Raw genomic sequence first — 13579 nt, forward strand, 5'->3', positions numbered from 1 at the left:
ATATTTATGCACCCAACATAGGAGCACTTCAATACATAAGGCAAATACTAACAGCCATAAAAGGGGAAATGGACAGTAGCACAATCATAGTAGGGAACTTTAACACCCAACTTTCACCAATGGACAGATCATCCAAAATTAAAATAAATAAGGAAACACAAGCTTTAATTGATACATCAAACAAGATGGACTTAACTGATAAATATAAAACATTCCATCCTAAAACAACAGAATACACATTTTTCTCAAGTGCTCATGTAACATTCTCCAGGATAGATCATATCTTGGGTCACAAATCAAGCCTTGGAGAACTTAAGAAAATTGAAATTGTACCAAGTATCTTTTCTGACCACAACGCTATGAGAAGAGGTATCAATTACAGGAAAAAATCTGTAAGAAATACAAACACATGGAGGCTAAACAACACACTACTTAATAACCAAGAGATCACTGAAGTAATCAAAAATACCTAGAAAATACAATGACCCAGAACCTATGGGATGCAGCAAAAGCAGTTCTAAGAGGGAAGTTTATACCAATACAATCCTACCTTAAGAAACAAGAAACATCTCAAATAAACAACCTAACCTTACACTTACACCAATTCGAGAAAGAAGAACAAAAAGAACCCAAAGTCAGCAGAAGGAAAGAAATCATAAAGATCAGATCGGAAATAAATGAAAAAGAAATGAAGGAAACGATAGCAAAGATCAATAAAACTAAACGCTGGTTCTTTGAAAGGATAAACAAAATTGATAAACCATTAGCCAGACTCATCAAGAAAAAACAGGGAGAAGACTCAAATCAATAGAATTAGAAATGAAAAAGGAGAAGTAACAACTGACACTGCAGAAATACAAAGGATCATGAGAGATTACTACAAGCAACTATATGCCAATAAAATAGACAACCTGGAAGAAATGGACAAATTCTTAGAAGTGCACAACATTCCAAGACTGAACCAGGAAAAAATAGAAAATATGAACAGACCAATCACAAGCACTGAAATTGAAACTGATTAAAAATCTTCCAACAAACAAAAGCCCATGACCAGATAGCTTCACAGGTGAATTCTATCAAACATTTAGAGAAGAGCTAACACCTATCCTTCTCAAACTCTTCCAAAATATAGCAGAGGGAGGAACACTCTCAAACTCATTCTACGAGTCCACCATCACTCTGATATTAAAATCAGACAAAGATGTCACAAAAAACGAAAACTACAGGCCAATATCACTGATGAACATACATGCAAAAATCCTCAACAAAATACTAGCAAACAGAATCCATTGGCACATTAAGAGGATCATACTCTATGATCAAGTGGGGTTTATCCCAGGAATGCAAGGATTCTTCAATATATGCAAATCAATCAATGTGATACACCATATTAACAAACTGAAGGAGAAAAAACATATGATCATCTCAATAGATGCAGAGAAGGCTTTCGATAAAATTCAACACCCAATTATGATTAAAAACTCTGCAGAAAGTAGGCATAGAAGGAACTTTCCTCAACATAATAAAGGCCATATATGACAAACCCACAGCCAACATCACTCTCAATGGTGTAACACTGAAACCATTTCCACTAAGATCAGGAAGAAGACAAGGTTGCCCACTCTCACCACTCTTATTCAACATAGTTTTGGAAGTTTTAGCCATAGCAATCAGAGAAGAAAAAGAAATAAAATGAATCTAAATTGGAAAAGAAGAGAGAAAGCTGTCACTGTTTACAGATGACATGATACTATACATAGAGAATCCTAAAGATGCTACCAGAAAATTACTAGAGCTAATCAATGAATTTGGTAAAGTAGCAGGATACAAAATTAATGCACAGAAATATCTGACATTCCTATACACTAACGATGAAAAATCTGAAAGTGAAATCAAGAAAACACTCCCATTTACCATTGCATCAAAAAGAATAAAATATCTAGGAATAAACCTACCTAAGGAGACAAAAGACCTGTATGCAGAAAATTATAAGACACTGATTAAAAAAATTAAGGATGATACAAATAGATGGAAAGATATACCATGTTCTTGGATTGGAAGAATCAACATTGTGAAAATGACTCTACTACCCAAAGCAATCTATGGATTCAATGCAATCCCTATCAAACTACCACTGGCATTTTTCACAGAACTAGAATAAGAATTTTCACAATTTTTATGGAAACACAAAAGACCCCGAATAGCCAAAGCAAGCGTGAGAAAGAATAACAGAGCTGGAGGAATCAGATGCCCTGACTTCAGACTATACTACAAAACTATAGTAATCAAGACAGTATGGTCCTGGCACAAGAACAGAAATATAGATCAATGGAATAGGATAGAAAGCCCAGAGATAAGCCCACGCACATATGATCAGCTTATGTTTGATAAAGGAAGCAAGAATATACAGTGGAGAAAGGGCAGCCTCTTCAATAAGTGATGCTGGGAAAACTGGACAGCTACATGTAAAAGAATGAAATTAGAACTCTCCCTAATACCATACACAAAAATAAACTCAAAGTGGATTAAAGACCTAAATGTAAGGCCAGAAATTGTCAATCTCTTAGAGGAAAACATAGGCAGAACAGTCTATGACATAAATCACAGAAGGATCCTTTTTGACCCACCTCCTAGGGAAATGGAAATAAAAACAAAAATAAACAAATGGGACCTAATGAAACTTCAAAGCTTTTGCACAGCAAAGGAAACCATAAACAAGACAAAAAGACAACCTTCAGAATGGGAGAAAATATTTGCAAATGAAGCAACTGACAAAGGATTAATCTCCAAAACATACAAGCAGCTCATGCAGCTCAATATCAAAAAAACAAACAACCCAATCCATAAATGGGCAGAAGACCTAAACAGACATTTCTCCAAAGAAGATATACCAATTGCCAACAAACACATGAAAGAATGCTCAGCATCATTAATCATTAGAGAAATGCAAATCTAAACTACAATGAGATATCATCTCACACCAGTCAGAATAGCCATCATCAAAAAGTCTACAGACAATAAATGCTGGAGAGGGTGTGGAGAAAAGGGAACCCTCTTGCACTGTTGGTGGGAATGTAAATTGATACAGCCACTATGGAGAACAGTATGGAGGTTCCTTAAAAAACTAAAAATAGAACCACCATACGACCCAGCAATCCCACTATGGGGCATATACCCTGAGAATACCATAATTCAAGAAGAGTCATGTACCAAAATGTTCATTGCAGCTCTATTTACAATAGCCAGGACATGGAAGCAACCTAAGTGTCCATCAACAGATGAATGGATAAAGAAGAAGTGGCACGTATATAAAATGGAATATTACTCCGCCATAAAAAGGAATTAAACTGAGTTATTTGTAGTGAGGTGGATGCACCTAGAGACTGTCATACAGTGTGAAGTAAGTTAGAAAGAGAAAAACAAATACTGTATGCTAACACATATATATGGAATCTTAAAAAAGGAAAATTAGTCAGAAGAACCTAGGGGTAAGACAGGAATAAATATGCAGACCTACTAGAGAATGGACTTGAGTATACGGGGAGGGGGAAGGGTAAGCTGGGACAAAGTGAGAGAGTGGCATGGACATATATACGCTACCAAATGTAAAATAGATAGCTAGTGGGAAGCAGCCACATAACACAGGGAGATCAGCTCGGTGCTTTGTGACCACCTAGAGAGGTAGGATAGGGAGGGTGGGAGGGAAGGAGATTCAAGAAGGAAGAGATATGGGGACATATGTAAATGTATAACTGATTGACTTTGTTATAAAGCAGAAAGTAACACACAATTGTAAAGCAATTATACTCCAATAAAGGTGTTTAAAAAAAAAGCATATTCAAAAAATTTTTTTTAAAAATGTGGTACATATATATGATGGAATATCACTCAGCCATAAAAAAAGAATGAAATAGTACCATTTGCATCAACATGGAGGGACCAAAAGATTATCATACTAAGTGAAGTGAGCCAGACAAAGACATATGTCATATGATATTGTTTATATGTGGAATCTAAAAACAAATGATACAAATGAATTTATTTATAAAACAGAAACAGACCCACAGACAGAAAACAAACTTTTGGTTTACCAAAGTGGAAATGGGGGACAGGGATAAGTTGGAGGTTTGGGATTAACATATACACACTACTACATATGGAGTAGATGATCAACGAGGACCTAGTGTATAGAACAGGGAACTATGCTCAATATTTTGTAATAACCTATGGGGGAAAGGAATCTGAAAAAGTATCAATATATATGTATATATAACTGATCACTGTGCTGTACACCTGAAATTAACACATAGCTATAAATCAACTATGCTTCAAAAAAAAAGAGATAAATTTCTCCATTAAGTATGACATTTATGATTGGGTCTTAATAGATACACATTATCATGGAGGGTTCTAGGACCAAAGCAGGAAAGAAATCCGGAGCATCCTATCTGGGTTAGATATTTTGCTCTAGAAAGCACAGGGGGGAAAAAAAGTGCCATAGCAAAACAAGATGCTGAGCAAGTTGAACTGGATGAGCCCTTGCTGGGCTAGGTTGATGCAGAGCCTCTGGCTTTGGCTGTAAGATAGTCCCATGCTTTCTGCTGCTAATGAGGCCTATTCAGGAGGAAGAAGAGGAGGTTTCTGTCCAAAGAAAGAGGAATGGGTACAGATCATTTGAATGGGTACAGATCATAAAAGTCTATGCCCTGATCTTAGCAGCCAGTTCAGACTGTGATTTTGCAAATGAGAATTATTCACATGAGAATTTCCACCACTCCTAAGACTGGAAGGAAGGTCCCCAACCCAGAAGGAGGCACAAACCCTAAGAGCTTACAGACCTCAAAATGTCAATCCTCTGTTCTACAGTCATTGTCTGGAGGATTGCTCATACCAGGAAAAAAAAAAAACAAAACCCACAGTAATTCAGCCCCAAGGCAGGGTGAGCTCCTGGGCAGAAGAAAGAGGCCCAAGAGAGAAGTTCATTCTGGCACCTGGGGCCCTGCTCTTCACCCCTGGATGGCAGAGACCCTTCAGGGGGTCCTCACCCTTCTGGTCCTCAAAGAGACCAGAAAGGCCAGCAGAGGAAGGGCGGGCCCTCTGCACTCACAGGATGGAAATCAGCTAGAAGAAAGTGCTTTCATGTCTGAACCAGGGTTTCTCACCTGGAGACAACCACGGCTCTAATCCTAGCTCTGGCATTTGCCAGATTAATAATTCTGTCAAGTTTCTTAACTTCTCAGAATCTCCTCATATGCAAAATGGAAATAATAATTATGTGTCTTATAAGATTGTTACAGGATAAGCTATCACAAAGTCTAGTGCTTAAAAGCAAAATTATCAACAAATATAGTGGGCCCATGTCAAAATTCTTGTTTGAATTCATTAATGAGAGAATCAGCAAAGAAGGTTTTTAAAGCTGGTTTGAAGAATATTTGAGAATACATAAAGACATTCAGGAAAGGAATGCCTAAGTAAGATTCGTAATTTAAAATATGACTCTTTTAACTTTCAATAGGGTGATAAAAATTAAAACAGGAGTTTAACATCTCTACCAGGCTATAAAATCATATTACCCCATCAAGCAGATGTAAACTGCCTACTTCTTTATCCACCGTGACTTGTTAATCAAATATACTGTGCCGACCATGTTACATTCCCCAAGAGTGTCAGACGATAGAAGGTTAACAAGTAGCAAGGACTTGCTTCAATTCAGGCAGACTCTAGCATGAGATCTAAGCAATAGATCTAAGCATGATTGCTTAGATCTCTAGCATGAGATCTAAGCAATCACCAGTTTGTCTTTCTCTAGGTTTGAGATGATTTTTTTCCTTTCACACCAACAACTAGAAGGAGCCCAGTAAGTGTTAGCAGCTTTCCCTCCCCTCCTCAGCCCCTATGAAATTAGGATGAATTCCCTAGGTCAGGAGGCCAGAAGATAGGCTGGTATCTGGACCCGACCAGAATCATTCTGGCTCCCAAGTGGAGGGATGTACGGGGAAGTCTTTTCCACTGGAATAAGCTCTGTGTTCAGCTGCTGGACGCCAGTTGCCCAATTCCAGATATTCCCCACGCTCTTTAAGACTTTTGTCACAATTGTGAGACGCTTGGCTGAAGTCAGGAGTCTTGGGTGGAGAAGTGGGATTTCAGACAGGTCATACTCTAAGGCCCCGGAAGTCTTAGTGGCCAGATCTGCCTCAGTTGGTGAGCCAACGTCTCCTTTGTGGGCTTGAATATTGCATGAGGCTTCCTGCTACACCACTTATTTCTCAACTTCCCGCCGCCTTGTTCTTCTTTTGTAGCTGGGGAAACAGGAAACCAGATTATCTTGCGCTGTGCTACAAGCCCGTCTGACTCTGCCCAGTAGGTCCTGTAATGGCACAGCCTTGCTTGTAAATTACCATCTGCAAGCCTGCCTACTCCATGGACCTTCCAAGGATGGCCTCCCTCACCTCCACCTCATTCTCCAGGTGGCCAGTGCCAGCTGGGCCACCTCCCATGTCCAACCATGAGCCTGGGTGTCAACCATTTGATAGCTCCAGGTCAATGCAATTCTTCACAACCAGTGGCCCATCACTTATGGTGAAACTCCAAAGGGCACTCTGGGCTACCTTCTGCATGGTCCTCTGAGAGGACTCAGAGAAAGCAGACTCATTGGACTTTCAACTAATGGCAAACAGTTAATAATGGTAAATCTCCCCCAAAGGATCCATTAACAGCAAGTCTAACAACGCATTTTCAAGGAGAGAGAAAGGCACTGGGATATGTTGCCCCTCACCCACACTCAGATACACACACACACACACACACACACCACCACCACCACCACCACCACCAATGTGGATAACTGAGAGGCAGAATCAGGTTGCTCTCTCCTTTTGTGCATTCACCCATTATATTCCCTAAATATTGAGCGAAGCCTGGGATGCTGCTTGATGAACGCTACCAACCCTTCCCATCTTTTTTTGCCTGGGCCACATTTGGGCCAGCAGCTTAACTTGAAAGGTGCTTCTGAGAACTGCATGAGAGTTTCCTCAACGCAGAGGGTGGGTTCACACTCCTGAATTAGGTGGAAGCACTTGCTTGGGGGAATAGATAAAGTGATCCTTCAGGAAAGATGAAAAGGAAGTAATTTTGTCCCTAGCCTTCCCACGCTTGCCCAGAAGGAGCCCATCTCCATATCTGATGACTAGACACCCCCCCCCCATCCCATTTTATGTCCCAGTCTTAGTTCTCTGCTGGCTGCCAAACATTTTCACTAATATGTTAGCTGATAATAAAACTGGTTGGTAATTAAAGCCTTGGTCAGTGAATAAGGGTTTAAGCTGTTACCTTTCCCTGTTCATTTGCATTTCTATATAAGTAAAGTCTACTACAAAGGAAAAGCCCTGTGATCTGGGGTGAGTAATCTTCAGCATTGGGATCCAGTTCATCTGAGTGGCATTTTGTTGGGTGGGGGAGGGACTTGCTCCTCCTGAAATGAGGGGGAATTGGCCACCTCCTCTTCTCCTCCTGGGCACGAAGCACTTCTGCCTTCTCCAAAGATGCCCTCCTTCTCCCACCCCCACCCCTCAGGGTCTGGTTCCTCTTCAGCCCAGGCTCCTGGGGTCAGAGGCACACAATCATCCCAGAGAGGGTTGAAGGGTCCCTGCTGTTCATGCAGAGGCTCAGTGCCTCATGCATATAGAGGGACCCCAAGCCAGCTTCCGTCTCCTGGGGCACAGTGCACCCCCAGCTTCACAGAGCAGGAGCATTGTGAAGGGGTAGGGGCAGCAGCAAAGAAACTGATTTAGGCCTTAGCAGCAGACGTCCCCACCAAGTCCAGCCACACACAAAACAGCAGTAGAAATACTCCACCTTTCATTACTAAAATCCAGCAGCCATGACAAGTGTTCTTAACCTTTTAGGGGTCTTTTGACCCTTTTTTAATAGTGAAAGAAGGGCTTCCCTGGTGGCGCAGTGGTTAAGAATCTGCCTACCAATGCAGGGGACACGGGTTCGAGCCCTGGTCCAGGAAGATCCCACATGCAGCAGAGCAACTAAGCCCATGCGCTACAACTACTGAGCCTGCACTCTAGAGCCCGCAAGCCACAACTACTGAGCCCACGTGCCACAGCTACTGAAGCCCACTCGCCTGGAGCCCGTGCTCTGCAACAAGAGAAGCGACGACAAAGAGAAGCCTGCGCACCACAACGAAGAGTAGTCCCCATCACCACAACTAGAGAAAGCCCGCGCACAGCAACGAAGACCCAATGCAGCCATAAATAAATAAATAAATATTTTTAAAAAAATAGTGAAAGACTCAGAGGAATGAGTTTATACATATACACTCAAAATGATGCATTCAACTTTGATTCCATTCCAGAGATATACCGTAGACCAAGTTAAAACCCCTGGTGTAGAGATTCTGGTGACAGCTCCCAACCCCCTTCCCCATTACTAACACCACCGCCCCATCACCTAAGTGGGGACAACAGAAAATGTCCCAAGGCACAACATGGAAACTCAACTTGGGAGCTGGGTTCTGGTGAGAGGTGCCCATTCATCTTCTGGCCCTCCCATTTCCCCAGACCCTTGGAAATCCGGAGTAATGATGGGGAGATTATTTTAGATAAGTCACTGATTACCAAAGCATTCAACCCAAAGGGAAGCATTTGAGTACCCTATTCTTTGAGTTGATCTTTATTAATGTATTAGCCTATCTGCCCATTCCTTTATTATTTAATCAAGTTAGGAGGAGGTTGGGAATGGAGAGAGAAGGAAAGCTTCCAAAATCTCTTAAGGAGAAATTACAAGTGTAGAGCCAGGGGGCTTATTAGTGTTACTTTGTTAGAACTCTAAGCAACCACCTAAATTCACACCACACATAGAATCAATCTCTCTCTTTCTCTCATACACACAGAGACACACTTCTACATAGTTATCTCCCTGATTTCCTAAAAGTTACATCTAAGATAATTAGCTGGAAATTACAACTTAGAGAACACTATGAGCTTTCCTTACGTCACCCTGTTCTCATATCACCCATTTGGGAACAAGTAGGAAAATCAACAGCTATAGTGTGTTGGACTCTGTAGAATCCTTAAGTCAATGGAACCCATGACTCAGGACCGTGGGGCTGGAAGAGCCTTGGGAATCATTTAGGGAGAACACGGGGAAGAAAGGTGACAAGCAGTAAGCACACAGGGCTCGTGAGAGATGGGGAGTGGAGGCAACAGAGGTTTGTTTTTCTTCCTTGGGTTTTCCAACCCTCCCTCCAACCCCCAGGAGCCTCCTTCCGCAAGAGAAAAGCAAGAAACCAAGAGAGGCCTGAGGGATCAGTTACTTTATTACTCTGAGGGGACAAGTCCAGGGGACCAGACCCAGGGCTCTATAGCTCTGTTATTCTTTGTGAATGTCTTCATGGGCTGCCAGGCCCACCTTTATTACCAGTGAGAGGAACTCCTGGAAGTTAAGTGCACCATCCTCATTGATGTCCAACTCTTTGAACCAGGTGCCTACATCCTTTTTCTGTGAAGATTGGAGAGAAAGAAGCCAGGGTGTAAAGATCTCAGGGAACCTGAGGCATGGCTGTCTGCACAGGGCAACGCCAGGGACCAGTGACCCAGGGCGTCATCAGAGCCGAGCAGAGAACCCCGACCACACCCAGCCCCTCCTCACCGTCATAAACTTAGGACACTCCGTCTCTAACAATTTCTTCAAGTCATCCCTATAGATGGCGTGGTAATTCCCTTTCACCAGGGAGTACTTGTGGTAGACCTCAATGAGGGAGTTCATGGCAGTCTCCAGGTCCGTCAGCATAGTGCCCAAGGATTTGCCCTACCTGGAAGACAGAGCACACAGGCAACCCCGACATGGGGAGGGTGCCTAGGGGGACACTCTGAAGGCTCATACTCCAAGGGATGGCTCTGCCCTGGATGGTACCATCCAGATAACTAAACCCAGCATAGGGCTACGGCTATGATGGGAAGTGGGGGACGACGTGGATGAGGATGTGGAAGGAAGCAGGGTATATATACACACACACACAGTTACTGCCAGCTCTCCCCATGCCCCCAGCCGCTTCCCAGGAAGGGCCCAGCTTGGGAATCAAACGTGCCCTCACCCAAAAATACTAGAGCACCCGGCTCCTTCTTCAGCCCTGGCTAACGCTTCTCTTCCGGGAGCCCTGGACTCAGTCCAGACCTCCCCAAGCTTTCTCTCCCCTCCTCAGAGAAGGCTGCTGCACTCCTCAGCCCTCCCCAGGGGAAGCCCAAAGTGTGGGACAGACTGGGGCAGTTCCACTTACCAGGCCTCCCCAAAACAGAGTTGACAAAAGATATGCAGGGCTGAGTGTCGGCTCCCTTTTATAGCAACGAGGCTTGGCCAGCTGCCCAGGACCTCAGACCACTCACAGGCAGCTGCTCCCTTTGAGGATTGCTACAGCCTCTGGTTTCCCAACAAGGTGAGTGGGGCAATCACTGCACAGAATGAAAAGTTCTGACGTGGAGCTTGGAGCGGTGTGGGGGGAGCACAGGAAAGGTAGAAGGAGGAAGGTTTTTGCCAGGCAGGGATGCACAGCAGGAGAAATCAGGAAGACGGCATGGTGAGGACTCCTCTTGTAAGCTGCTAGCAACCCCTGGCTTGGTCAACCAGGATGCCCACTTCTGAGTCCTTCCCACGGTTGCTGTGGCTATTCCCATGGCTAGTGGCCAGTCTGTGCATCTCAGAAATGGAACTGAAGTTGAGTGCATCATTTTGAGTGCATGAGTATAAGCTCATTCCTCCATAGCTTTCATCACATTCTCAAAAGGGTCCAAAGGCCCCTGAAAGGTTAAGAACACTTGTCATGGCTGCTGGATTTTAGTAATGAAAGGTGGAGTATTTCTACTGCTGTTTTGTGTGTGGCTGGACTTGGTGGGGACGTCTGCTGCTAAGGCCTAAATCAGTTTCTTTGCTGCTGCCCCTACCCCTTCACAACGCTCCTGCTCTGTGAAGCTGGGGGTGCACTGTGCCCCAGGAGACGGAAGCTGGCTTGGGGTCCCTCTGTATGCATGAGGCACTGAGCCTCTGCATGAACAGCAGGGACCCTTCAACCCTCTCTGGGATGATTGTGTGCCTCTGACCCCAGGAGCCTGGGCTGAAGAGGAACCAGACCATGAGGGGTGGGGGTGGGAGAAGGAGGGCATCTTTGGAGAAGGCAGAAGTGCTTCGTGTCCAGGAGGAGAAGAGGAGGTGGCCAATTCCCCCCCATTTCAGGAGGACCAAGTCCCTCTCCCACCCAACAAAATGCCACTCAGATGAACTGGTTTCCAACACTGAAGATTTGTGGTGCATTTCTCTTGCTACAAAGCCCTTCAGACTCACATAACCTATTAATATACTCAGAACATGCCTATCAGGAAGGCGGGGCAGAGCCCACTCAGTCTACACACACAGAAGTCAAGCCCCCAGGAAGGTGAAGTGGTTCCTCCAGAGTTTCCCAGTGCAGATGTGTCAAAGCCCAGACCGGATCCCAGAGCATCAGGCTCCCAGAGTGTGATCTGACAAGAACATGACTCTGCTGAGAAAACTCCTCCCCTCTCTCCTTCCTTCATGCATTCAACAAATATTTACCCTGTGCTCTCCCAAGGCCTAGGCCATCACTGCCTCCTAGGGGAAGTAGATAGGATTAGCCTCTCTCTCCATGTTTCTACAGCCCTTTGGGCTCCATTTTGTCATTAACTTTATAGCTGTGTGACCTAGGGCTAATTACTTACCCTCTCTGTGCTTTAGTTACATCAGTTATTAAGTAGAGATTAAAAATAGAGTCTACCCTCAGCCTACAGAATAGGAGAGAATATTTGCAAATCATATATCTGAGAAGGGATTAATATCCAGAATACAGAAAGCCTACAACTCAACTCCAAAAAAAACAAACAGCCCAACTGAAAACTGGGCAAATGTCTTGAATAGACATTTCTCCAAAGGAGATATACAAATGACCCATAATCACAGGAAAAGATGCTCCACCTCACTAATCATTAGGGAAGGCAAATCAAAACCACAATGAGATACCACCTCACACCCATTAGAATGTCTGCTGTCAACAAAGACAGAAAATAACAAGTATTGAAAAGGATGTGGAGAAATTGGAACCCTTGTGTACTGCTGGTGGGAATGTAAAATAGTGCAACCACTGTGGAAAAAAGTATGGTGGTTCCTCAAAAAATTAAAAACAGAATTACCATATGATCCAGCAATTCCACTTCTGGGTATATACCCAAAATAATTGAAAGCAGTCTCAAAAAGATATTTGTACACCCATGTTCACAGAAGCATTATTCACAATAGCCAAAATGTGGAAGCAACCCAAGTGTCCATCCACAGATGAATGGATAAATAAGTGTGGTATATACATGCAATGGAATATTATTCAGCCTTTAAAAAGGAAAGAAGTCCTGACACATGATACAACATAGGTAACCTTGAGGACATTATGCTAAGTGAAATAAGACAGACACAAAAAGACAAATACTGTATAATTCCACTTATATGAGGTACCTGGAGTAGTCAAACTCATAGAGACAGAAAGTAGAATGGTGATTGCCAGGGTCTAGGAGGAGAGGGAGGGCGGGAGTTATTGTTTATTGGGTGCAGAGTTTCAGTTGCGAGATGATGAGGGTTCTGGAGATTGGGTGCACAACAATGTGAGTACACTTAACACAACTGAACTGGACACTTAGAAATGGTTACAATGGTAAATTTTATGTTATTTGTATATTATCACAATTTAAAATATTTTAAAATTCGAAACGCTTCCACCTAAAAAAAAATAAAATCTACCTGATAGTGTTGTTGTGAGGATTAATAATAGATGAAAAATATTTATGATTTGTGGGCTTTCATTAATTTGCATTATATTTTAATTAAAGTTTACACACACAAAAAAAATATGTGAAGTACTTAAAGCAGCGCATAGTAAGCAAGCACTGTGTGAGTGTACAGCGTGATTACTGCTCTGTAAATATGTCTGATTCCCCAGCTGGGCTGTGAACCTTCGAGGACCCAAACTGGCTCATCCACCTCTGCCTCCCTGGGACCCAGCACAGTGCCTGGCATATACTATAACAGCAACAACAATCAATAAGAACAAATAGCAAAATAATAGCTAGTATTTACTGGGTTCTTACCATACACCAGGAATCATTGCAAGTGCTTTACTTACATCAGACCATTTAATCCTCACAGTAATCCTATGAGTTATGTTCTATCATAATTCCCACTTTACAGAAGAGGAAGCTGAGGCCCACAGAGATACAACATTTGGTGCATCAAAAGACTTAGGCGGCTTATGACCCGCTGTGACAGCATCTACTTTCTGCACCTGCCTGGAATGTCTCTTTGCCATTAAAGTCATCCTCATCCTTCCTGCCCCAGCCCAGGCATCATCTGCTCTCATCCATCCCTGACTCTCCTTCCCCCACCCTTATCAACACGGAGTTAATTCTTCTCTCCTCCATGCTACCAAACCCTTCTGCATCACAGCATTTGCCCTGCTGTATTAGGGTTCATCTGTTTATTGTCTGTCTTTTCTTTAGGTCTGGGAGCCCCTTTAGAGCAG

The 13579-nt window shown here is 43.1% G+C and overlaps 1 protein-coding gene across 1 annotated transcript; it reads right to left on the reverse strand.

The window, feature by feature from the left end:
• Positions 1–9307: 9307 nt before the first annotated feature.
• S100A8 (S100 calcium binding protein A8) lies at positions 9308–10398 on the reverse strand. Its single transcript, XM_027095080.1, has 3 exons — positions 10286–10398; positions 9658–9820; positions 9308–9507 (listed from the first exon to the last, which is right to left on the reverse strand). Exons 2-3 carry the CDS (start codon positions 9796–9798, stop codon positions 9379–9381), a joined length of 270 nt encoding a protein of 89 aa, XP_026950881.1. The 5' UTR covers positions 9799–9820; positions 10286–10398; the 3' UTR covers positions 9308–9378.
• Between the last annotated feature and the right edge of the window lie 3181 nt (positions 10399–13579).

Source organism: Aethalodelphis obliquidens, unplaced genomic scaffold (genome assembly GCF_003676395.1).
Source record: "Aethalodelphis obliquidens isolate GAN/ISIS:26980383/991018 unplaced genomic scaffold, ASM367639v1 scaffold90, whole genome shotgun sequence".
Taxonomy (NCBI): Eukaryota; Metazoa; Chordata; class Mammalia; order Artiodactyla; family Delphinidae; genus Aethalodelphis; species Aethalodelphis obliquidens.

What these genes read in the sequence shown, in the direction of transcription:
- S100A8 (XM_027095080.1), bottom strand. Translation starts at nt 9,798, where the DNA reads ATGCTGACGGACCTGGAGACTGCCATGAACTCCCTCATTGAGGTCTAC. An exon ending in AGTGTCCTAAGTTTATGACG is followed by an intron (nt 9,508 to 9,657) that starts GTGAGGAGGGGC and finishes CAATCTTCACAG; the next exon opens with AAAAAGGATGTAGGCACCTG.